The sequence below is a fragment of the Tachypleus tridentatus genome, chromosome 13 (assembly GCF_004210375.1).
Source record: "Tachypleus tridentatus isolate NWPU-2018 chromosome 13, ASM421037v1, whole genome shotgun sequence".
Lineage (NCBI taxonomy): Eukaryota > Metazoa > Arthropoda > Merostomata > Xiphosura > Limulidae > Tachypleus > Tachypleus tridentatus.
The window spans coordinates 42,414,147-42,440,337 of record NC_134837.1 but is presented as its reverse complement, the minus strand read 5'-3'; the positions used below and the strand labels follow the sequence as shown (position 1 = coordinate 42,440,337).

The 26,191-nt window shown below is 32.8% G+C and overlaps 1 protein-coding gene across 3 annotated transcripts; it reads right to left on the bottom strand.

Annotated features, from left to right (window-relative positions):
- Positions 1-3,363: 3,363 nt before the first annotated feature.
- Positions 3,364-25,611, bottom strand: LOC143237622 (synaptic vesicle membrane protein VAT-1 homolog-like). Of its 3 annotated transcripts, none has more exons than XM_076477079.1 (10): positions 25,295-25,611; positions 15,093-15,222; positions 12,312-12,527; positions 11,696-11,838; positions 9,632-9,735; positions 8,915-8,970; positions 7,642-7,836; positions 6,173-6,268; positions 4,811-4,932; positions 3,364-4,489 (listed from the first exon to the last, which is right to left on the bottom strand). In XM_076477079.1, the coding sequence occupies exons 1-10, from the start codon at positions 25,504-25,506 to the stop codon at positions 4,483-4,485; spliced, it is 1,281 nt and encodes a 426-aa protein (XP_076333194.1). In that variant the 5' UTR covers positions 25,507-25,611; the 3' UTR covers positions 3,364-4,482. The 3 variants fall into 3 exon arrangements, with proteins under 3 accessions (XP_076333194.1, XP_076333193.1, XP_076333195.1); XM_076477078.1 differs by having other exon boundaries at positions 4,815-4,932; XM_076477080.1 differs by having other exon boundaries at positions 4,836-4,932; positions 25,295-25,601.
- Positions 25,612-26,191: the final 580 nt, after the last annotated feature.

Below are 26,191 nucleotides of genomic sequence, written 5' to 3'. Positions count from 1 at the left end.
CTTCCCTCTCCTCTTTACTCTAAATTAGAAATGACCAGCACCAAGAGCACTCTTGTACTTCTGCACAAAATTAAAAACCAAAACAAACTTCGTGCTGCTGTATTGCTTTTTTTTTTTTTATGCAGAATTGTGGTATGCCCATTCATGACATTGAACAGCAGAAAAACAAAATTAGCAGTGTAGTTGTATTTTTGTAAGCCTTTTGGGGAAGTATATATATATATATATATATTCAACAAAGTAGAAATTAACTCATTTTATTTGCTTTCTTGTATTAACTTTTTAAAGTGCAACAGTTCCCTCAGTTGTATTTGTGGCACAATATAAATATATGCAGCAACCAAACTAAGATTGGAGTAAAAACATCACTACAGAGTCTCTTACGCATTAGCTAAGGATTCTTGGTTATGTGCAGACGTACAAAAGTAAGGATTCTTGGTGGTTATGTGCAGACGTACAAAAGTAAGGATTCTTGGTGGTTATGTGCAGACGTACAAAAGTAAGGATTCTTGGTTATGTGCAGACGTACAAAAGTAAGGATTCTTGGTTATGTGCAGACGTACAAAAGTAAGGATTCTTGGTTATGTGCAGACGTACAAAAGTAAGGATTCTTGGTTATGTGCAGACGTACAAAAGTAAGGATTCTTGGTTATGTGCAGACGTACAAAAGTAAGGATTCTTGGTTATGTGCAGACGTACAAAAGTAAGGATTCTTGGTTATGTGCAGACGTACAAAAGTAAGGATTCTTGGTTATGTGCAGACGTACAAAAGTAAGGATTCTTGGTTATGTGCAGACGCACAAAAGTAAGGATTCTTGGTTATGTGCAGACGTACAAAAGTAAGGATTCTTGGTTATGTGCAGACGTACAAAAGTAAGGATTCTTGGTTATGTGCAGACGTACAAAAGTAAGGATTCTTGGTTATGTGCAGACGTACAAAAGTAAGGATTCTTGGTTATGTGCAGACGTACAAAAGTAAGGATTCTTGGTTATGTGCAGACGTACAAAAGTAAGGATTCTTGGTTATGTGCAGACGTACAAAAGTAAGGATTCTTGGTTATGTGCAGACGTACAAAAGTAAGGATTCTTGGTTATGTGCAGACGTACAAAAGTAAGGATTCTTGGTTATGTGCAGACGTACAAAAGTAAGGATTCTTGGTTATGTGCAGACGTACAAAAGTAAGGATTCTTGGTTATGTGCAGACGTACAAAAGTAAGGATTCTTGGTTATGTGCAGACGTACAAAAGTAAGGATTCTTGGTTATGTGCAGACGTACAAAAGTAAGGATTCTTGGTTATGTGCAGACGTACAAAAGTAAGGATTCTTGGTTATGTGCAGACGTACAAAAGTAAGGATTCTTGGTTATGTGCAGACGTACAAAAGTAAGGATTCTTGGTTATGTGCAGACGTACAAAAGTAAGGATTCTTGGTTATGTGCAGACGTACAAAAGTAAGGATTCTTGGTTATGTGCAGACGTACAAAAGTAAGGATTCTTGGTTATGTGCAGACGTACAAAAGTAAGGATTCTTGGTTATGTGCAGACGTACAAAAGTAAGGATTCTTGGTTATGTGCAGACGTACAAAAGTAAGGATTGGTGGTTATGTGCAGGCGATACAAAAGTAAGGATTCTTGGTTATGTGCAGACGTACAAAAGTAAGGATTCTTGGTTATGTGCAGGCATTACAAAAGTAAGGATTCTTGGTTATGTGCAGGCGATACAAAAGTAAGGATTCTTGGTTATGTGCAGGCGTACAAAAGTAAGGATTCTTGGTTATGTGCAGGCATACAAAAGTAAGGATTCTTGGTTATGTGCAGGCGATACAAAAGTAAGGATTCTTGGTTATGTGCAGGCATTACAAAAGTAAGGATTCTTGGTTATGTGCAGGCATTACAAAAGTAAGGATTCTTGGTTATGTGCAGGCATACAAAAGTAAGGATTCTTGGTTATGTGCAGACGTACAAAAGTAAGGATTCTTGGTTATGTGCAGACGTACAAAAGTAAGGATTCTTGGTTATGTGCAGACGTACAAAAGTAAGGATTCTTGGTTATGTGCAGACGTACAAAAGTAAGGATTCTTGGTTATGTGCAGACGTACAAAAGTAAGGATTCTTGGTGGTTATGTGCAGACGTACAAAAGTAAGGATTCTTGGTGGTTATGTGCAGACGTACAAAAGTAAGGATTCTTGGTTATGTGCAGACGCATACAAAAGTAAGGATTCTTGGTTATGTGCAGACGATACAAAAGTAAGGATTCTTGGTTATGTGCAGGCGTACAAAAGTAAGGATTCTTGGTTATGTGCAGGCATTACAAAAGTAAGGATTCTTGGTTATGTGCAGGCGATACAAAAGTAAGGATTCTTGGTTATGTGCAGGCGTACAAAAGTAAGGATTCTTGGTTATGTGCAGACGTACAAAAGTAAGGATTCTTGGTTATGTGCAGGCGATACAAAAGTAAGGATTCTTGGTTATGTGCAGGCGATACAAAAGTAAGGATTCTTGGTTATGTGCAGACGTACAAAAGTAAGGATTCTTGGTTATGTGCAGACGTACAAAAGTAAGGATTCTTGGTTATGTGCAGACTTGCCACAACACAACAAGTATCCAAATGAAAAATAACTTAAAAGAAAGGTACATAAAATAATTTGAAATTAAGTACTTATACCAGATCAGAAGGCCATGTATATGTTAGTGGTTGAAATTTAAGATTCAGGGATCTAGTATTTGTGTAAGTTATATTACAATTGTTTTATATACTTTATGGGAATTCTATGATCACTACTTTTAGTTAGATTTGACCATATTTTAGCTTTAGAAACTGTTGTCTTAATATATAGCACCATCAGTTGGGTTGAAAAGATTGAAGTATGTGCACATGTTTAAGTTACTTTAAAATATTTCAACTTAAACTTTAAGCCATAACAGTTCCCACACATATATTTCTTATTAAAGAATAAATTCAAGCCAGCTGTTTCTTTTTGTTGTGGCATGTGTGGAAGTTACCAAAATCATTACCAGTTACTGAAGTTAAAGGACATACTGGTTACACAAATATAATTATTCCTAGCAAACAATATTTTACATATTTCATTCATTATGGAAGTAAAAAAAATGTGTATAATTTAATTGTTTAATAAATAGACGTGTTTCAAAGAGTGGTTTGTGATGTTTGTTTTAGATTGGAATTAAGTGTTTTGCACTATTAAATTTATCAAAGTCCCAATGGAAACTATTATCCAAGAACTTTATGGCTAATTAAGGAATATGCAAGACTTGATGACTATTTTAGCATAGTTATTTTAAGAAAAAAACAAAAAAAACTTACTTTAAGATGCTAGACTAATGATAAACTACATAACAAGTTGCAAGAAGAGAACCATAATTTTATGTTTTACATCAAAGTTGAAAAACAAAAACATCAAAATATACACCACAATAACAGTGGCAATAACATTCACATAAATCACTTCACATTTTATCTGAAAACAGTTAAAAGCAGAAAAATATGTTGGTTCTTGATTGAATTAAGACTAAGTATCAATCTTTATGAAACTATTTCATAGATTTAGAGGTGTAGGCTTAACTCCATTCAAGTCTTTTCAATGACTAATCCTGCAAGTTTTTAAACAATTACAAAGTGTATAAAAAAATAAATTGAGCAATAAGCTGTTAAATGCAAAAATAAATGTGACCTACCATTTGAGGTGTCATGATTCAAACATTATGCACCTAGTGAAACTTTCAATGTATTTATGCTTATATACAAACCACAATTGAACACCTCAAACTTAGCTTAACAATAAACAAAACAGTAAAATAATTTGTGATCTCTCCAAAAGAAAAAGTGCATTCATATATTGAGTAAAAAAGTTAGTAAAAAAGAATGAAAATTACAATTAAAATGGAATTTGCTTATTTAAGTTATACTGACTAGGCCTAAATTAAAGTTAAAAATTACAAAATGACTCACTTTGGTGATATTTGTTGGAAAAATCAGATTATAAAGAGCTCTTTCAAGGCAATATTCTAAATAAGAATGATAAACTAGAAAAACAATGCTCTAGGAGGAAGAAATAGAACAGTTACTGAATCATTGAATTTAAGCAGTTATTTTAAGTAAGAAAGCCATTTATCATAATCAATAGCAAGTTTCAGTATAGAACCACAGTAGTATTTAAATATGCAGGATTTGTTAGCTGACCATTAATCTAGAGCTATACACATGAAACAATTTTCCAGAATTCTTCAAGTGTTAATTTCTTGGAAATACCCATACAAACTTCAACACGTCAATAAAGTTAGAGATTCAGTAGGTAAGCAAACACCAATACAAGGTAAGCAGAACAAACCCAGCACAATACAAATTGATACAAAGGCATCCATATGAATCATAACATGTGACCAGGTGAAGATTCTTTGGGAATGAGGACAACAGCCTGTAGCCAATGCTTTTTACTTCAATCTTCAGCATTAAGCTTTATTCAGTAGCTGCAAAAAGTAATTTAAGATGTTTGAGTAAGGAAAGCTAGAATTAACAATTTCAAGAATATTAAAAATTCAGTATTTCCTTTGAGGATATTTGTCAAAAGAAAAACTTAATTGTATATGTTGAAAGATTTTAGTGTTAAGTTCATATTTCTTAGAACAAATGGAACTGCACTGCTTATACAACTTATTTCTAATAAAAGTAGTAATGTATGGGTATCATAAGCAGTCCTTTTACATACCTTATACAATAAGATTAAGTATTCACAGATGCAAATTTATAGAAACTATACTTATGTAAACAATTAAATTAAATAAAATCACCTACAAGCAGGAGCAGAGGAGTCACCTTGCTTTTCTTTTTCAGAATTTGTATTTTCTGCAACAGAGGTTTCTCCTGCAGTCTTACTATCTTTTTCTTTATCCTTTTCCTTACTACCTTTGGTCTATTTGAGAAAGTAAGAAATATTTAGAAAGTAAGAAAGTTCTTTAAAAAACTTGATGCTTCCCATTTCATGGGAGTAGAGATGGACTTTATTTCAAAACATTTAAATGTTAAATGATTAATGTTTACATATGGATATTTTACTGCTACTCCTTCAAACAATTTAAATTAAAGAAAAGGTATGTTCACTCATTCAGTAAAACATCAAAATGAGTTGATTGAATTATTTTGAAGTTCCTAATTCATAATGTTTAGTTTCATAATTGAAGAACTACTGACACTATTCTTTATACGAGATGTTAAAAACAGTTTTGTTATGCAAGTCATGAAAATAACAGGTGTCCAGTTGTGGTACAATGGCATGTATCATAAGGAAGTTAACATAACTTCCATTTTGTCAATAGTGTGCCACCCAAAAGTGATGGCTTTTGGAAAGCATGTGTAACAGTTCAATATGAGAAACTTAGATCAGAAAGGTATGTTACAATTAAGTTTCCATGATGAGGATATTTATTGTACTTAAGTGGTATTAGAAACTAAAAAGGTATCACTAACTTTAAACACCAGAATCATCTAGGAAGATATGCACTAAATTATACCCTGACCATGATAAAATGTTAACATTTTGTACTTCATTTATCACAGGCAATAATATGGAACATAAGGATTTCTTCCTCAAAACAAGGGTACAGACTAAATAATAAGGATTCCAGTTATACATTGTATTAAACCATTATTCTGTAAACATCTGGAGAAAAGCAAGTATTATTCCATATAAAAACAGTGACAGTTGGACATAACACTATGGGGCACTTAAGATGGGAACTGAGAAATAATCATTCACATAGGTGAACCAGATTTTGGAAAGTAGGGCTTTCCATGAACCAAAAGGTACAAATGGATTTGTGCTGTACACAGTTCTCAACCAAAATTTGGGTATTGAGCTTTTTGCCCTCAAACTGGGGCAAAAGTAGCTGGGAGTTGCTTTAATTTAACAGCCTTAAACTACACTGCATGGTTTAATACATTAAGATGCATGCATTGTCATTAAATAAAACATAACTACATTATTATTGTAGTAACATACAAGTTTACAATATTTTAAACTGTCAATATTATTGAAAGTTAAAAATCAATCATTCTATCATCCTGGAAGCTGAGAGCTAAGTTTATATTAAATTCTCAGTTACTTCAAATATTGTATAAATATGTAACAATTTATTTAAGCCCAAGTAGTTTACCTGTAGCTTAGGTTTAGGTTTGGGTTCCTTACTTGGGTCTAAAGTAATCTTTCCTACATTTTTACGATCGTGCAGTTTCTGCATTGCTTCTGGGACCTGAAATTTGAAGAACACATTTATCCTAGAATTGAAATAAACAAACATTGTGAATATGGCTTTACTCTAATTCCTATTGTAGGGCATACTTGGGGTTAAACCATGCATTATAGGAATTGCACTCCACAATATATAGGAGAATCCAATAAGATATCTAACAATATCTCATGGGAATATAATACACTACAATATTTTAGTTACTGGAAGACATGAAGAAGCATCAAATTGACATTTTAAAAAAGTTTCGTTTCAGTAATGGATGTGCCAGTATTACATTCTCCTTATAAGAAAAGAGGGGGATTTCTTGTGGAGTCATTTCGACTTCTATTTTAGTCCATAAATAGAAACAGAAATCTTTGAAAATAATTTATGAGGATTAAACTTGTTTAAGTTTTAGGCTTACAGTAAAATATTGCCAGATTTCTGGAGTTAAGTGACATTGGTTACAAAGAATGTCATTAAGTTTGAAAAAGATTAAAAGCCCTGAGAACAATAAGTGGATCTTAATTCTTCCCATGAACTGAGTGGGTTGTAATCTTGTTACATAATCCACTTGTTTTAATAAAATTAATATAAGCTTACTCATTAACAGAAAATTAAGAGTAGTTTTCTTTGACCCTGTACATTACAAGATTATACATTAAATTGCAATATTGAAAAATGCCTGACAAGTTAACTGATCCTACATTACAAATTCAGTGTCATAAACTTTGCTCTTCCACTAGGTATGCACTTCACTGTATTTGCATTATTACTACCATCACTTGATTTTAAAATGAATAAGTAAATTTACTTAAGTAAAGCATATAATAGTCGACACATTTTACTGCTGGAAATCGAGTGTTTACAACATTCATATATATTGACATTGAATTATGTAATTAACAATAACATACCAGAAGATTTTTCATAAAAATATTACACTTGGAAAGAAAATGCGATTCACATCTTGTGCAAAAAGCACAAGATCTAACACCAATTTATAATACTATTTTTCAATGACAAAAAGAAAAGTTGCTTTAAACTGAGTACCTGAAATAAGAACGTTAAATGTAGAATTGTTGATTTCTCTAGGTATTACAAGTCACTATTAAAGATACATTTAAATTTTAGTACTGAACACTTTTTGATTGGATTTTGGTTACTTATAAATCCAGTTTAACATTTTGTATTAAACTATAAGGCCATTAATTAATTTGCTCAGATTTTGGAATATTTTCGGCACAAATATTAAAACATTGTTACATTATAGATATTTCAATTCTATTGCCTTGGCAAGATTAATCAGATTTGCATCTAATTTAAAATCCCTAATTCAAAATAGCAAGATAAAAAGTGACAAGTAACACTATTAGGATTAAAAGGTTTCTTACATCTTCAAATGCCCATGTGGAATCCAAAACTGGTTTTATTTGACCATCTGTCCACATCTTGAAAACCTTGTTGACAACTCCATGGACATATTCATGAGCACCCTGCTGATACAGGAGATGATGAAGCTGGAATCCTGACATAGATCGGTTCTCATCAAATAGCTTCATTGGGTTGACCTTATCCACTTGCCACCACTGCACATTTGTATAGAAATGTTTAACACTAGAAATGTTGCAATAAGGAGTTAAATTTTACCTAATATTGTTTTAAAGTTATTAGAAAGTTTTTCATTGAAAAACAAAGGTAGTACCTCTAAAATTAGTTAAATTTATATGCTGAGAAACTTGCATTTGGTATAACCTTGAGGTTAAGCATAAAACAGATGTTACAATCTGACAATAGAATGTGCTGACTAATGTGACAGTTACATACCATAACTTAAGTATGAATATCAAATTCTTATTTTTGTGAACAGCTTCAACTTAAATTAAACACGTGTCAACAAGCTATAAGCAGTTGACCAATTCCTTCATTAGTGGTGATCAAAAATGTAAGATAATTAGTAAGGATTTTAATTAAAAAGGTATGGAAGAATACAACAAATAGTACTTTTATACCAATATTGACTTCAGCCAGTGAAGTTACACATACATTTGTGGCTTATGAGAAAACTGAATTTTAAGAGTAGTTTTTGTACTTATGTCAGTAAGGTTTTACTAAGTGTGCATTTACCACTTACATTTCCTTAGAAGAGGATCCAGTTTTAATGGTTAGCTACCCTAGCTTTCTTATTCAAGAAGTCTAGACATCTGACACTTCACCATGCTTGTGATAAGTGCTACAATATGCCTATAGCATGCAGATAGGTGTGCTGTATTGAGCATTGCTGTCAAGGTAATGCTCATTACATGAAAACATGGGAAAATAAAATAATTAACCAGATTGTATCCAGGGATAATTAGAATATTTAACTACTTGTCAAACTTAGCAAGTATAGTATCTACAATTGAATAAAAGTTTTTCAGCCACTTTCTTTCAGGAGTAACTATTCTGAATTTACATCTAAATTTATGTAGCTGTGACTAACTTCACAGCTCAAATAGGAATGACAAGCTTGTTTAACCATTGAGAAATGAAGTTGATGGAACCATTACAAAAAAAAAAACACTAGAAAAAGATGTTTAGGGAAATTGAAAATAAAAATACTTCAAAAACCTTTGTGTAACAATCCTGTTAAAGCTTAAATATCACATGCAAAAAGTAAATACTCACAGATTTTGCTACACTAAAGAAACTTTTGGTTTCTCCAGTAACAATATTTGCTGACCCTGAAAAATTAAATAGTTATTTAATTGTAGAATAAAAGTTAAACAAAATTACTATTGGAACAAACACTACAGAACTGGTTAATTATGTTACTCAACATAATTACTGATTAGATAAAACTGATACACTAAAAACAAACTAGTGTTAGTAAATACTAAACTTAAGTGCCAATGAGGTCTTATGCCCAAGAGAACTCAGGCCAGTGTGAATATCTAAGACAGCAGTCAAAGTACTATCAATCTTGTATAATTGTTAAAGTCAACTAAATTATAGTAATTGAGTTAATTTAGTATCTGCAAAACAATGTATAGAAAACCCTTACAATCTGCTTAAGTTTTAAACTTAGAGGAAAAAAGATTTCTGGTTCTTTATGGAAGTTAGTAAGCTCATAATGCCATCTTTAGTTTTGAGCTACTGACCATGGGAAAAGCTACTCAACTAACAAATAAGTGGGACTGACTTACATTGTAATACTCCCCCCCAACTGAAAAGAGCATGTTTGGTGCTGGATTTCCATTCCATAATATAGGCTGCTTAAGTTAATATTTTAATGACTAAGACATTAATTAAAAAATGTAAGTAAATATTCTTATTACATTTTGAATGTACATTTAATTAAATTCCTCCAAAAAACTTGCTACAAGTAAAACAATTTAGCCTTACCATATAAGATGTAGTGTCCAAGAGGTTTCACAAGGTTATAACCTTTGTTAGCATCATCTCCATACAAACAGTCCAATACAATATCTACACCTTCAGGAGATATTCTATAGTAAGATTTTACTATACTTTAGCATCTGTTACAGAATGTGTAATGCTAAACAAAATAACTCCAACATTTACAGTAAATATTCAGTCATACAAGCACAAGAACACTAATTTTAAAAGGCAAAATTGATACATGTATTCTAGGAAAAGTAATACAAGTTAATGAACTGAGAAGTCAAGTATAGATGTTAAAAAAATTAGCCTTTACATGTGTTTGGAAGGAAACTTAAATATTGAGAATTTTATTCATTTTATAAATATGTATATAGCAATACTTATGTAGCTTTATAACTAAGTTTTACTTTTGTTCAGTTACTATGAAATAGTCGTTGTATTCAAGTATTTAAGGGTACTATTTTGTTGTTTCATCTTTTACTGTTTTAAATAAAGGTATGGAAAGGAAAACAAGTACATTAAATAATTTAGAGAAACATCGGTATTTGAAAATCAAGTATAAATACCATTATGGAAGTAAATTGACATCAAGTTGTACTCAATATTTGTATTAAATAATCTGTTTAGAATTATATTTCAAAAAATGTGATTTAAAATTCTTAAATTTTATTCTACATGAATATTTATTTAGTATAAAAAGAATAAACCAAGTAAAATCACTTAGAGTTTTAAGCAATGTTATTTACAATCAGAGACCAGAAGTGGCAGCATTGAATCATGATCTATAGAAATAGAATTGTTTTAGATGAAAAAAGCTTTAAAATACCCTAATACAGATGCAAGATGCATGCATGGCTGATTTTTGTATAGTTTTAATTCACTTTCAAATAGCAGTTCTGTAGTTAATTTATTTATTTCTTCAAAGCAAGCCACAATTGTCAGTTTGAACTTTAACCCTTTTAACAGCAAAAACTTTCCTGGAAATTTCACTGTCGAAACCATCAAAAAGTTACAATAAGTTAAAGCTTGCCTTTTTGCTTAAAGACTATGCCAAGTAATTAAGATTGAAACAATACATTTAAATTTTGTTCTCCAAACCATGTCTTAACTATATGCACCCGAAGTTATTCGGGACAACTCATTATGCTATTAAATTACATTACCCAGTACACATGCATGCCTCTTAAAGTTACCTAATTTTAACTTAAATTTAAATTATTCTTTAGTATAAAAAATAAATTAGAAAACAAGTACTTCAATTTTCTTGCTGTCAATTAAAGGACAAGCCTACAAGAACTTTACACTAATGGTATTACTGTAATATACTATTTAAATAATGCACCAAAGAATATAAGGGAAATTGTACTTTTTGCATATTATTCTGTCTTCAAATTTCTGGCTAATTAAGCAACAAGGTGTTACAAACTTATTGAAGATAGTTTGTCACTGGAATACTGCTTATGCTTGAGAAAAAACTTATCAAAATACATTATTGAACCAATAATTTGATATGAAAATATTAACCTTCAATTAACTGAAGGCAATACATAAAACATCCAGATAAAGGATGTGACAGGAGAAGGTCCTGGTCTTCTATTGATAGACCTAACCAAACAAAATAAGACAAAAGTATGGTTTGAAGAAATGACAATCCTATGGCGAGTAACTTGCATTTAAATTTTGTAATTAAGGGGTGGTGGATGATTAGAGATGTCTAGAAAAAAGGTCATGTCTGTCACTAGGGAAAATTCAGGATTAAGTATTGCCTTACAGATTTAATAACTTCAAACTTATACACTATGAAAATAAGGTTTATTAGCCAAGATTATGCTGTACTTGGTATATAAGTAACTTAAAATATCAAATGTAAACAATATGGTGCAAGAGGGTTAAAGTATTTAAGCAGGATCCTTTATTACTTCATATAGGTGGTTCAGCAGTTTCACTTACTGTGTAAAGTAAAATTTATAGGTTTGTCTTGGTAAATTAAACCTAACTAATAATTATTAGTTTCAATTATGTGGTTTAAAAAATTTTAAATAATTACTAGCATGTCTTGCATACTTTTTAATTTCATGCACATAATCCACACTATGGTCCAACAGATGAGTAAATGATTCTTTGATTGAGTCATGTTTATGTTTTGAAGCTGTTCCAATAAGAGTGACTTCAGGCACAGTTTTGCAAAGTTGGGAGACAGCAAGACCCTAAGGTTCAGAAGTATTAAACAGTTAGAAAATGAAATGTAATTATTATAACTTAATACACAAGACAAAACAGTTTACATATCCAATGCTTAACTTTAACGTATTAGTCATACTAACAAACCATTGTAAATAAATGTACAAGTGACCAGAATCAAAGTAACTTGTGTAGTTTACATTTTTACTGTATATTCACAGATACAATGTTTCATTGCTTAGACAGTTACTTATTCTTAACAAGTAATAAGAAGACATTAATAGAAAGTTACAAATAAAGCAGTTATGTAACTTCTAATGGGGTTGATTTGAAAAAGATATGGGCAAGTTAAATTTTGCCTTTATCACCCATGTTTAAATTTTAGCATACAGCATAATAACTTAAACTTATTCTACATGGTGTAACTAATTGCTGTACAAAAATAGGTGTATTAAAATTTACTATATTAATTAAAAAGAAAGCAATTGACCAAACTCACCACACCACCACCTGCTGAATGAACAAGAACACTTTGACCACTTCGGAGGTTACCAACATCAAACAAGATTATGTAAGCAACTACGTAGTTCATCAGCATTGCAGCAGCATCTTGAAATTCCATCCCAGGGGGCAGTGGATACACATATTTGGCAGGAACAGATGTCAGTTCTGCCCACGCTTTGTATTCAGTCAAAGCAGCTACTCTATCTCCTATCTTAAAAATTTACAGATTCATATTGAAACATGCCACAATGCTACATTAATAAACTAAACTAATAAAATGCTTTGAAATAAAGACCCTAAAATCATGTTTCTCCTAACATTTAGTGCAGCTAAATATACTGAATAGTTTATCCCTTATACTAAAAACAGTACTTAAAGGCCATATATTCTCTGAAATCAATAAAATTTCTAACACAAGATTCTAGATATTGGAATCTCAAAACAATTACTAAAATTATTTATACAAAAATTGTATTTTTCAAGTTAAAAAGATGAATGAATCAACTTCAACAGTTGAAGAACCTAATCTTCAGTAGTGTTCAAAAAACTAGTTATTTTCTTTAGCTGTATTATGTTTAGAGTAGTTTGCCTGTTAATGGAGTGTACTGCTAGTAGTTTGTACTCTTACAAAATTTGTAGAATGTTTATTTGGACAACTGGAACTTAAAACAATGATAAATGACAAAATTTAAACTACATGTGAAGTTAAGTAACTCATGACTTGTTGTGGAAGCTGAAATTAAAATTAAACATTTAGTAGATTGTTTCATTTTTTATAGCTCATGAAATGGTACTAAAAGTATGAATACCATCTTAAAATAAATTTTGGTAAGGTTGATTTTTGCTTGATCCTTCTGATAAAGTCTCTTAATATGAGCATTAGGATGTTACTTGGTTGTAAGGCAAGGTGCAACCATTCCAGAAAAAAACTGATTCACATGTTAAGCTACATGGAGTTTTTTTGTACCTTGCTAGAACTAGAAAGCATCCTACATCTGGAATACCAATAGGTATTTTGGTGTGCTTTAGACCATCTGTATAGTAACAATTTGTCATTGCAAGCACCTGAGCTTGTACCTTGTTGTGACATGCAAGAATTTACAAACAGTGGCTACCAGATCATCTAGAGATTTAAGCAGTTTCTGTATTGTGTTAAGATGCCACCCTGGGAACAAACTGCTTATTGTCATTAACTATGTTATTTTAGTGGCTCTTTGGAGGAGTAAATAACCCACATGCATTATATTCTGGGTTTGTCCATGTGGATTGAATGACCATGTTTATTTCAAGTAAATGCATGCAATGTTTTAACTTTGTACTACATCCACCAGTCTTCCTATGAAGACAGTAAGACCATTTCTGTTTGTAGATAATTTTATTGAACTATTTTGAGTATATCAAATTGTTAAATTTTAGTACGAGTTAGTTTCTTAAAAATAAATATTGAATAAACTAATTGTTAGATGGGTATGTTGAATGTAGCACTAGTTCAAACTAGTTGTTTTTTTAATGTACAAACTTTAGTTTCACAAATTAGGAACAAGTTACCGATGTTAACAAGCTGTAATAAAAAACAAGTACCTCTTATCTTATTTAGATACATTAATTACATCAAACAGTGACCCCCAACCACCCTTATCTATTTTTAGAGGGACTTTGCATAGACCTACTTCTGTATGGTGTTATTAAACTGAAAGCTCTGAACATTCTCCTAGTGGTTTTTTCAGCCACTAGGAAGCATCTAGGAAGCATCTGGATGGTAAATGTTACACTAATTTACAGGTGAGCTTAAAGTACTCTTTAAACCCAGAAACAGCCTAGTTAAGATTACTAATTAATACTGGAATTCTGTAATGTTAGTGCATTTATAATATTGAAACCTAAGGTATTCAAACTGACATGTTTGTTATAATTTATGGTCATTGAGGAAAAAATTATGGTGGTTAAGGTTAGTCAAGGCCCAGAATAGCCAGGTGGGTTAAGGCATTCAAGTTAATCTGAGGGTTGCAGGTTTGAGTCCCTGTGACAAACGTTTTCCCTTTCAGCTGCAGGGTTATGTTACAGTCAATCCCTCTATTCGTTTATAAAAGAGTAGCCCAAAAGTGGGCAGTGATAACTAGCTGCCTTCCCTCTAGTCTTACACTACTAAATTAGGGAGAGACTGCAGATCCCTCATAGCTTTGTACAAGATTCAAAAAATAAACAAGGTCAGTCAAATTGATCCAACTCAGTGAAAATAGAAGTTTACAATTTCATAATTATCTGGATTTTAGATATTGCATATGAAATTAAGGTATACATTAGAGTATCTTAAATTTTACAATTATGATTACTATGGATAGTAAAAACTATGAGAGAAGAAATGACTATCTTTAAATATTCTTAATACTTAAGTTAAACCCAGTAGTCTAAGAAAGCTGTTTAAATGTTTACTTAGTCAGTCAATCTTTATTGATACGTGTACATTATCACAATTTGTATAATTACTCATGGATAAACACAGTCACAAGCTAGCTGAATACCAAATCAGCTCACAATGGTAATGTTTAATGGAATAAACCTGTATAGCAAAGTCACCATATCTACAACAAAAATATTTGCATTATCAACTGAAGAGTGCACGTTTAAATACACTGGTAAGTGGACAGGTAATCTTCACTGCATCAGTAAATGTAATACCTTAACCTCTAAAAAGAGAAATATTTTACAAAAATTCTTAAGTATAAAGTTCTCAAAAACTAAAAGCCAGTATCTGAAACTGTTCCCATGTGCATACCTTGATATCAGAAACACCTTCTCCAATACCTTCTACCTCTCCAGCACATTCAAATCCTAAGATAAATGGAGTTTTTGGAGGACTGTCAATCACACCTTGTCGAACCATGACATCCAAGAAGTTCAGCCCACTAGCAACATTAAAATAAAGCTACAGAATTAAGCAATTTGCTATTACTTTAAAATAGGAACTTTTTGAATATGTGGTCATGAGAAAGTTATTCAATGCTACACAAAAATTGAAGAAAATTAATATGCATGTTGTATTAACTGTAAATTAGGTTTGCTTCAACTTTAAAAAGCTAGTATACTTTAAAAACATGTTTTAAGAATTTAAGCAGCCAATTTATTTTAGGTTGAGTGCTAGGTTACTATTGTTTTTAAACATGTTATAGCTGGAAGTGGTAACCAATCCAGTCATTAAAATAAAGTATCATAGGTAACATTGTAATAAATACTAGTCAAACTGGAACTTTAGGTAAGATTAACATTTGTATTAAATTTCACAAAAACATTTAATTTTCTACAAATTGTATGAACAAAACAATATTTAATGTCAAGGAAAGAGTAAAATGAATTTCAGATCACAATTAGCTACAAGTTTGTAGTAAGTATGCAATTCCACCAAGCCTTCAAGTATGGAAATAAAGATGCACTTAACATTTCTATGAATCTTTAAAACTTGTCCTTATTTGTCTTTCCTGTTCACTATATATTTTGCATAAGAATTCCTGAAGTTTACCACTCACTTACACTCCACTAACTGTCAGGTAACACTTACACTCCATTAACTGTCAGGTAATGCTTACACTCCACTAACTGTCAACAGTCAGGTAATGCTTACACTCCACTAACTGTCAACAGTCAGGTAATGCTTACACTCCACTAACTGTCAGGTAACACTTACACTCCATTAACTGTCAGGTAACACTTACACTCCATTAACTGTCAGGTAACACTTACACTCCATTAACTGTCAGGTAACACTTACACTCCATTAACTGTCAGGTAACACTTACACTCCATTAACTGTCAGGTAACACTTACACTCCATTAACTGTCAGGTAACACTTACACTCCATTAACTGTCAGGTAACACTTACACTCCATTAACTGTCAGGTAACACTTACACTCCATTAACTGTCAGGTAACACTTACACTCCATTAACTGTCAGGTAACACTTACACTCCATTAACTGTCAGGTAACACTTACACTCCATTAACTGTCAGGTAACACTTACACTCCATTAACTGTCAGGTAACACTTACACTCCATTAACTGTCAGGTAACACTTACACTCCATTAACTGTCAGGTAACACTTACACTCCATTAACTGTCAGGTAACACTTACACTCCATTAACTGTCAGGTAACACTTACACTCCATTAACTGTCAGGTAACACTTACACTCCATTAACTGTCAGGTAACACTTACACTCCATTAACTGTCAGGTAACACTTACACTCCATTAACTGTCAGGTAACACTTACACTCCATTAACTGTCAGGTAACACTAACACTTACACTCCATTAACTGTCAGGTAACACTTACACTCCATTAACTGTCAGGTAACACTTACACTCCATTAACTGTCAGGTAACACTTACACTCCATTAACTGTCAGGTAACACTTACACTCCATTAACTGTCAGGTAACACTTACACTCCATTAACTGTCAGGTAACACTTACACTCCATTAACTGTCAGGTAACACTTACACTCCATTAACTGTCAGGTAACACTTACACTCCATTAACTGTCAGGTAACACTTACACTCCATTAACTGTCAGGTAACACTTACACTCCATTAACTGTCAGGTAACACTTACACTCCATTAACTGTCAGGTAACACTTACACTCCATTAACTGTCAGGTAACACTTACACTCCATTAACTGTCAGGTAACACTTACACTCCATTAACTGTCAGGTAACACTTACACTCCATTAACTGTCAGGTAACACTTACACTCCATTAACTGTCAGGTAACACTTACACTCCATTAACTGTCAGGTAACACTTACACTCCATTAACTGTCAGGTAACACTTACACTCCATTAACTGTCAGGTAACACTTACACTCCATTAACTGTCAGGTAACACTTACACTCCATTAACTGTCAGGTAACACTTACACTCCATTAACTGTCAGGTAACACTTACACTCCATTAACTGTCAGGTAACACTTACACTCCATTAACTGTCAGGTAACACTTACACTCCATTAACTGTCAGGTAACACTTACACTCCATTAACTGTCAGGTAACACTTACACTCCATTAACTGTCAGGTAACACTTACACTCCATTAACTGTCAGGTAACACTTACACTCCATTAACTGTCAGGTAACACTTACACTCCATTAACTGTCAGGTAACACTTACACTCCATTAACTGTCAGGTAACACTTACACTCCATTAACTGTCAGGTAACACTTACACTCCATTAACTGTCAGGTAACACTTACACTCCATTAACTGTCAGGTAACACTTACACTCCATTAACTGTCAGGTAACACTTACACTTCCATTAACTGTCAGGTAACACTTACACTCCATTAACTGTCAGGTAACACTTACACTCCATTAACTGTCAGGTAACACTTACACTCCATTAACTGTCAGGTAACACTTACTCCATTAACTGTCAGGTAACACTTACACTCCATTAACTGTCAGGTAACACTTACACTCCATTAACTGTCAGGTAACACTTACACTCCATTAACTGTCAGGTAACACTTACACTCCATTAACTGTCAGGTAACACTTACACTCCATTAACTGTCAGGTAACACTTACACTCCATTAACTGTCAGGTAACACTTACACTCCATTAACTGTCAGGTAACACTTACACTCCATTAACTGTCAGGTAACACTTACACTCCATTAACTGTCAGGTAACACTTACACTCCATTAACTGTCAGGTACACTTACACTCCATTAACTGTCAGGTAACACTTACACTCCATTAACTGTCAGGTAACACTTACACTCCATTAACTGTCAGGTAACACTTACTCCATTAACTGTCAGGTAACACTTACTCCATTAACTGTCAGGTAACACTTACACTCCATTAACTGTCAGGTAACACTTACACTCCATTAACTGTCAGGTAACACTTACACTCCATTAACTGTCAGGTAACACTTACACTCCATTAACTGTCAGGTAACACTTACACTCCATTAACTGTCAGGTAACACTTACACTCCATTAACTGTCAGGTAACACTTACACTCCATTAACTGTCAGGTAACACTTACACTCCATTAACTGTCAGGTAACACTTACACTCCATTAACTGTCAGGTAACACTTACACTCCATTAACTGTCAGGTAACACTTACACTCCATTAACTGTCAGGTAACACTTACACTCCATTAACTGTCAGGTAACACTTACACTCCATTAACTGTCAGGTAACACTTACACTCCATTAACTGTCAGGTAACACTTACACTCCATTAACTGTCAGGTAACACTTACACTCCATTAACTGTCAGGTAACACTTACACTCCATTAACTGTCAGGTAACACTTACACTCCATTAACTGTCAGGTAACACTTACACTCCATTAACTGTCAGGTAACACTTACACTCCATTAACTGTCAGGTAACACTTACACTCCATTAACTGTCAGGTAACACTTACACTCCATTAACTGTCAGGTAACACTTACACTCCATTAACTGTCAGGTAACACTTACACTCCATTAACTGTCAGGTAACACTTACACTCCATTAACTGTCAGGTAACACTTACACTCCATTAACTGTCAGGTAACACTTACACTCCATTAACTGTCAGGTAACACTTACACTCCATTAACTGTCAGGTAACACTTACACTCCATTAACTGTCAGGTAACACTTACACTCCATTAACTGTCAGGTAACACTTACACTCCATTAACTGTCAGGTAACACTTACACTCCATTAACTGTCAGGTAACACTTACACTCCATTAACTGTCAGGTAACACTTACACTCCATTAACTGTCAGGTAACCATTAACTGTCAGGTACACTTACACTCCATTAACTGTCAGGTAACACTTACACTCCATTAACTGTCAGGTAACACTTACACTCCATTAACTGTCAGGTAACACTTACACTCCATTAACTGTCAGGTAACACTTACACTCCATTAACTGTCAGGTAACACTTACACTCCATTAACTGTCAGGTAACACTTACACTCCATTAACTGTCAGGTAACACTTACACTCCATTAACTGTCAGGTAACACTTACACTTCCATTAACTGTCAGGTAACACTTACACTCCATTAACTGTCAGGTAACACTTACACTCCATTAACTGTCAGGTAACACTTACACTCCATTAACTGTCAGGTAACACTTACACTCCATTAACTGTCAGGTAACACTTACACTCCATTAACTGTCAGGTAACACTTACACTCCATTAACTGTCAGGTAACACTTACACTCCATTAACTGTCAGGTAACACTTACACTCCATTAACTGTCAGGTAACACTTACACTCCATTAACTGTCAGGTAACACTTACACTCCATTAACTGTCAGGTAACACTTACACTCCATTAACTGTCAGGTAACACTTACACTCCATTAACTGTCAGGTAACACTTACACTCCATTAACTGTCAGGTAACACTTACACTCCATTAACTGTCAGGTAACACTTACACTCCATTAACTGTCAGGTAACACTTACACTCCATTAACTGTCAGGTAACACTTACACTCCATTAACTGTCAGGTAACACTTACACCATTAACTGTCAGGTAACACTTACACTCCATTAACTGTCAGGTAACACTTACACTCCATTAACTGTCAGGTAACACTTACACTCCATTAACTGTCAGGTAACACTTACACTCCATTAACTGTCAGGTAACACTTACACTCCATTAACTGTCAGGTAACACTTACACTCCATTAACTGTCAGGTAACACTTACACTCCATTAACTGTCAGGTAACACTTACACTCCATTAACTGTCAGGTAACACTTACACTCCATTAACTGTCAGGTAACACTTACACTCCATTAACTGTCAGGTAACACTTACACTCCATTAACTGTCAGGTAACACTTACACTCCATTAACTGTCAGGTAACACTTACACTCCATTAACTGTCAGGTAACACTTACACTCCATTAACTGTCAGGTAACACTTACACTCCATTAACTGTCAGGTAACACTTACACTCCATTAACTGTCAGGTAACACTTACACTCCATTAACTGTCAGGTAACACTTACACTCCATTAACTGTCAGGTAACACTTACACTCCATTAACTGTCAGGTACTGTCAGGTAACACTTACACCCATTAACTGTCAGGTAACACTTACACTCCATTAACTGTCAGGTAACACTTACACTCCATTAACTGTCAGGTAACACTTACACTCCATTAACTGTCAGGTAACACTTACACTCCATTAACTGTCAGGTAACACTTACACTCCATTAACTGTCAGGTAACACTTACACTCCATTAACTGTCAGGTAACACTTACACTCCATTAACTGTCAGGTAACACTTACACTCCATTAACTGTCAGGTAACACTTACACTCCATTAACTGTCAGGTAACACTTACACTCCATTAACTGTCAGGTAACACTTACACTCCATTAACTGTACACTCCATTAACTGTCAGGTAACACTTAACTGTCAGGTAACACTTACACATTAACTGTCAGGTAACACTTACACTCCATTAACTGTCAGGTAACACTTACACTCCATTAACTGTCAGGTAACACTTACACTCCATTAACTGTCAGGTAACACTTACACTCCATTAACTGTCAGGTAACACTTACACTCCATTAACTGTCAGGTAACACTTACACTCCATTAACTGTCAGGTAACACTTACACTCCATTAACTGTCAGGTAACACTTACACTCCATTAACTGTCAGGTAACACTTACACTCCATTAACTGTCAGGTAACACTTACACTCCATTAACTGTCAGGTAACACTTACACTTCAAAATATATACTCTATTTTCCATGGCTTTTTTCATATCATACAAAGATGTTTATAAAATGTCTTTTCAAAACTACATTAAACTTAACAAAGCTTTAGTAATTAGCTTGAAATGTTCAAAAATGACTCCATTCTTAATTAATCCAGTAGAATACAAATTTTAATATTAGATGCACAGGATATCTAGGCATTTTAAGAGTGAAAAACTAAAATTAAAACATCTATGCTGCCTGCAAGTTCATGCCATGCTGTGTTATTGTCTACAGAGTAAGTAACTGATTCATAACATGTCCCTTTCACAGAAGTCCCAAGTAACAATTACAATATTAATCATCCCTTATGCATGTTAATATATACTGACCAACTTAACTGAAAGAAACTAGTGATACAAGTGGTTAAAACAGGTAACTCCTTCAGATGACCTTTAACTGCTTGCAGAGAAATCAAGCATAGATACAATTACCCGTTCCTTTGAAAATTAAGTTACGTTTGAACAAAGCTATTACAAAACATTTAGAAAACATGCATTAACCAGCAATAAAGCAAACTTAAGATTTATACTGAAAAGTAGAGTAATTTGAAGGATGTCATTAGTTCACTAAAAGGTACTAGTTAGATTTCATTTGGATTAGTGTCCAGTTTTGATCATCTTAAATAAAAGGTTTAGTTGAAGAGAAGGACAGTTCTAAAATTTAGAGGCAATCAAAATATGGAATAGGATGTTATTTCTATAAAGGAGAATGACTCAGGAGGTTTAAGATTGTTAATTTCCATAAGTTCAAATAAAAGCTTTATAAAACCTGAGTAAGACTAGCAGAGAACAAGCTTAAGATATGGAAACTCCAGTGGAGGCAGTGTTGCTTTTTAATGATGTGGAATTGTTTGTTTCCAGATGTGGTAACAATATTACCAGAAATACAAACAAGACAGCCTAAATAAAAGTTAATGATTTATCCTTTGGAAATAAAAAATGAAACAGTAAAAAAGCAATTTAACCCATTGAGGTCACTCCATACTTGGGAATATGGAAAACAAGCCAAAGGAAATTTAAGATTTAATATCTACAAAAAGGTATTAAAATCTCAAATAACTTTTCAGCACTTACCTTATCTGTCAAACCATTAAGGAAGGGTACCTGATTCATATTCAAAATGTTTTGCCAAAAATGAGTACAATCCTGAATTACTTCTAGTTCTAGACCTTTACTTTTAAATGCCATTATATTCTGCTACTTAAGACTGTTTGGCCATATAACATCTTACTATTTAGTTTTAGACTGGTGTAGGTTCAAATTATTGTATCTTCCACAAAAGAAACATTATAGTTATTAAACTGATTCAGTTAACTTAAAGCATCTACAATTCTTGCATGCATGTATACTCACTGAATACAAGTGAAGAGCAAATTATTGTATCTTCCACAAAAGAAACATTACTTTGTAGTTATTAAACTGATTCAGTTAACTTAAAGCATCTACAATTCTTGCATGCATGTATAGCTTCTGTGGATACAGACATTGCTTTCAGTTTTCTCACTTTTCACTCAACTGCACAGAATTCATTAACTTGCACATGCAGCATTGTTAAACCACAGCTTCACTAAAGCTGTACTGCACTGTTAGTAGCTGTTCTGTTCCAAGTAGATAGAAAGCTTGACTTTCATTATGTAAAACATTTCATATAGCTCAGCACCATCTTTATATAATTAAAGCTGAGCTCCCAGAAACAAGCTTGGCATAAAGTTCATTGCTGTTGGTGATTGAATGATTTCTTTGATGTCAGATACTTTGTTTAGGGCATTCCATCTTTCCTCTTCAAGAGCTATTATGCCACCACATGTAATATGGAAACAAGCCATTTTGTAGCAACAACAGTCAACTGATACAGCAAGTTTAATTCCAAGTTTAGAACACTTATCATGCAGTTGCTCTAATTCAGAATATTTAAACAAGAAACCAAACTTAAAACAATATGACATTCCAAATCATCTAAGTGCAGTTCAACAAAAATTAAATATGCCATGTTTAATATGCAGCAGTTTCTAGTACCTTCATTAAATTACATTCTTTATAATCTTTTGCATGTATTGTGCAGAATTAAATAGAATGGCAACAACATCAGGCCACATTTCATATTGCTGTTTATTTTGCAATCACTAAAAGAATACAGACACAACAAGATAGCAACATTAGAAACATGCTAATTCAATTTTATAATCTTTCAATATTACATGCAAGTGTATCAACTGTACTTTAAATTTATCTGAACTATTTTAGAATTGGTTTTAATTTCCAACCAGTTTTTGAAAGAATCTAGATATGCACTTTTTAGCAGCACATTATTTTATTAACTGGACATGGTAAATACAACCTAGCTTTGAATAGTGCTTCACTAAATAACACTTTCCAACTTTATCCAAGTTTCTATTCAGTTGTTGCACTAATATGTAATTCCTTAATTTCAGCCTCTTGTTTGGATAAATATAATGTGCACTAAATATATTCATTTACTGTCAATAGTTTCTTCGGTTTGTCAACTGATTTATCAGATAGTATTAAAAATATTAGTCTGCAGCTGTTTGTTTAGGCCTGATATCCATCTCCAAAAACTTGAGATTCTTTTTACAAAGTTAAAAAAATACTTTGTAGTTTCAGCCCATTACTGAAGAATATGGAGAAATTTCAGAATATATAATATATATTAATTGCATTACAAAATATACAGGAAAGTAAAATAGTTTTATTTTATAAATAGAAAACATTGACTGGCATCTGAAAAACTGGGAAGACAGTTTTGTTATTTTAGTAATTATAAAGTAAAAATTCACATTTCACAGGGAAGTTTATTTTCACAGAATCCTGCACTTGAATCAATACAAACTATTTAGAGTAACTGAAATTTAAATAAAATATTTGGGAGAAAGGCAGAGTTAAATGCAAAAAATCAAGACATATTCAGTGATATTATGAGAATAGGTTAGGGTATACAAAACTTCAGAAATAAAGGATGAGTATTAAAGTTCATTACCTCTCAAGTACAAGAACCACTATAGTCAAAAAGAAGCCTGAAGTGTATTATGCACCAACCACTGTGCTTATTTGTAATTTAAGACTTTAGATAGGTAGAAGTAAAGGAGCTACTTGTATTTCCATTTTATCTCTTGTCAAAAGTTTACTTTGGTATAAAATGGTAAATTCAGCATAACAGTACCATACCTGTTTGGCATGAAATAGCTTGAACATTTTAAAACAACAAATTTGTATAGCTTATACCTGTAGTTTTACAGACTTTGTAGATTTAATGCAGTTTTGTTAATTTAATACTAATTGGTTAACTTTTATTCATAGTTGCAAAATAAAAAGCAACAATTACTTTTACCACCTTGTAATTTGTGCTACCAGATAAAGAATTGTATTTCAAGTGCCATAACTATATTGGAATAACTTGTTTTCTAATAAAGGCAAGGGAGAAGAAATACAATGAAAGCCTTTTTTCTGCTTTTATTTAAAGGAATAACTCAATACTACAAGGAACAATTCCCACAAATTACATTTAACTGAAGAATCTGAAATAGAAGAGTTACACAGTTGTGCACCGATAGTTTGTTACTTAAGATGTCACAAAACTAAATCCTCACCATTACTTAAAAAACAACATTGCATCATAAAACATACACTAAGTTGTCAAAACCTGCCTATGACTCAATCTAGAATAACTCATTTGTACACAGTTACTGACATACAAAATTACTGTAACACAACGAAAGTGAAGAATTATGCCTAAGAGTTCAAATTAAGAGGACTAAATCTGCATCATAATACATCCTTCCGTTTTAATCTATTCATTATGATTTGCATCACTAATTTAAAAGAATTTAAAAATCATGCTACATGCACAAAAACTACAGAGTAGTTTAGCTTAATCCTAAATAATTATATAGATTTTTCAAAGTTATTAAAACCTGTCATTACAACCGATTACATTGTTTTAAAGAATTTAAATTAAAAATTTACTTACATCTTAAGTATCAAAACACCAACCACACGAGTTTAATATTATTAAAACTAGTCGTACCATCATACTTCGGTAATGAAAGTTAAGGCAAGTAAAAATGTTAAACCACATAAGCCAACATAATAAAAAAACTGACAAAAAGGCGTGACAGCTCACCATGCTCTAACACGTATCAACACTTCGCCTTCGCCAACAGATGGTTGTGGCTTCTTAACAATCTTTACAGATTTCAAACCCCCAAACCCAGTAAGTACAACAGCTTTCATGTCTTTTGGTACTGTCGTTTGATTTTCTTCATTTTTCTGCTCGGTTTGGTTTTCAGGTAGGTTAGTTTCATCAGGCTTTCCACCAGTTTTCTCTTCTGCCATGATACCTTCTATCTCTAACTTCAAAAATCAGATTATGACAAATGTCTTCCGTGTTATAAATGATATAGCCTTAGCATAACCTACGCCTGTCCTGCACTCTAGTTGCACTCAAGATTTGAAGAATATACTAATATGAGAATAATTATTTGTATAATTTGCATAATTTTTTGTATTTTTAACATCACACTATTATTGAATCAAATTTAAATAACAATAAATTTATATAATAAATCTATAATCAAACAAATTTTACAAGAGCACTTGAACAAGTATTTCATTACAGATAGTTATGGATTTGGAAACTGAAGTTCACGTTTTGGGAATTAGCGCCCCAGTGGCACAGCGGCATATCTGCAGACTTATAACGTTAAAACCCGAGTTTCGATACCCGTAGTGGGAAGAGCACAGATAGCCCTTTGTGTTTAATTACAAACAACAACAACAAATGTGAATTAGCTTTATTTCAAAATGTTGCATTTAATCTGGACATGGACAGTGCAATGTATAAGGTGAATTTGGAGTGCACTTTCAAAAGGTTTGTGGTAAGGTGTCATATAAAAACTTATTTGGAAGACTGCATCTGTGAAAGCAGGAGATAAGCTAGTTAAATGTATTGAGAGCTGTTTGAGTGTTAGTATCAGAAGATTATTATAAATATACCAAAAAAACAATGGATTGTTAAATT

Coding starts and splice junctions, on each gene's coding strand:
- LOC143237622 (XM_076477079.1), bottom strand. CDS start 25,506: ATGGCAGAAGAGAAAACTGGTGGAAAGCCTGATGAAACTAACCTACCT. Junction 12,528..15,092: donor AAGGTGTTTCTGATATCAAG/GTATGCACATGG, acceptor TAAATTTTTAAG/ATAGGAGATAGAGTAGCTGC. Junction 7,837..8,914: donor TCTTTAGTGTAGCAAAATCT/GTGAGTATTTAC, acceptor ACAAATGTGCAG/TGGTGGCAAGTGGATAAGGT.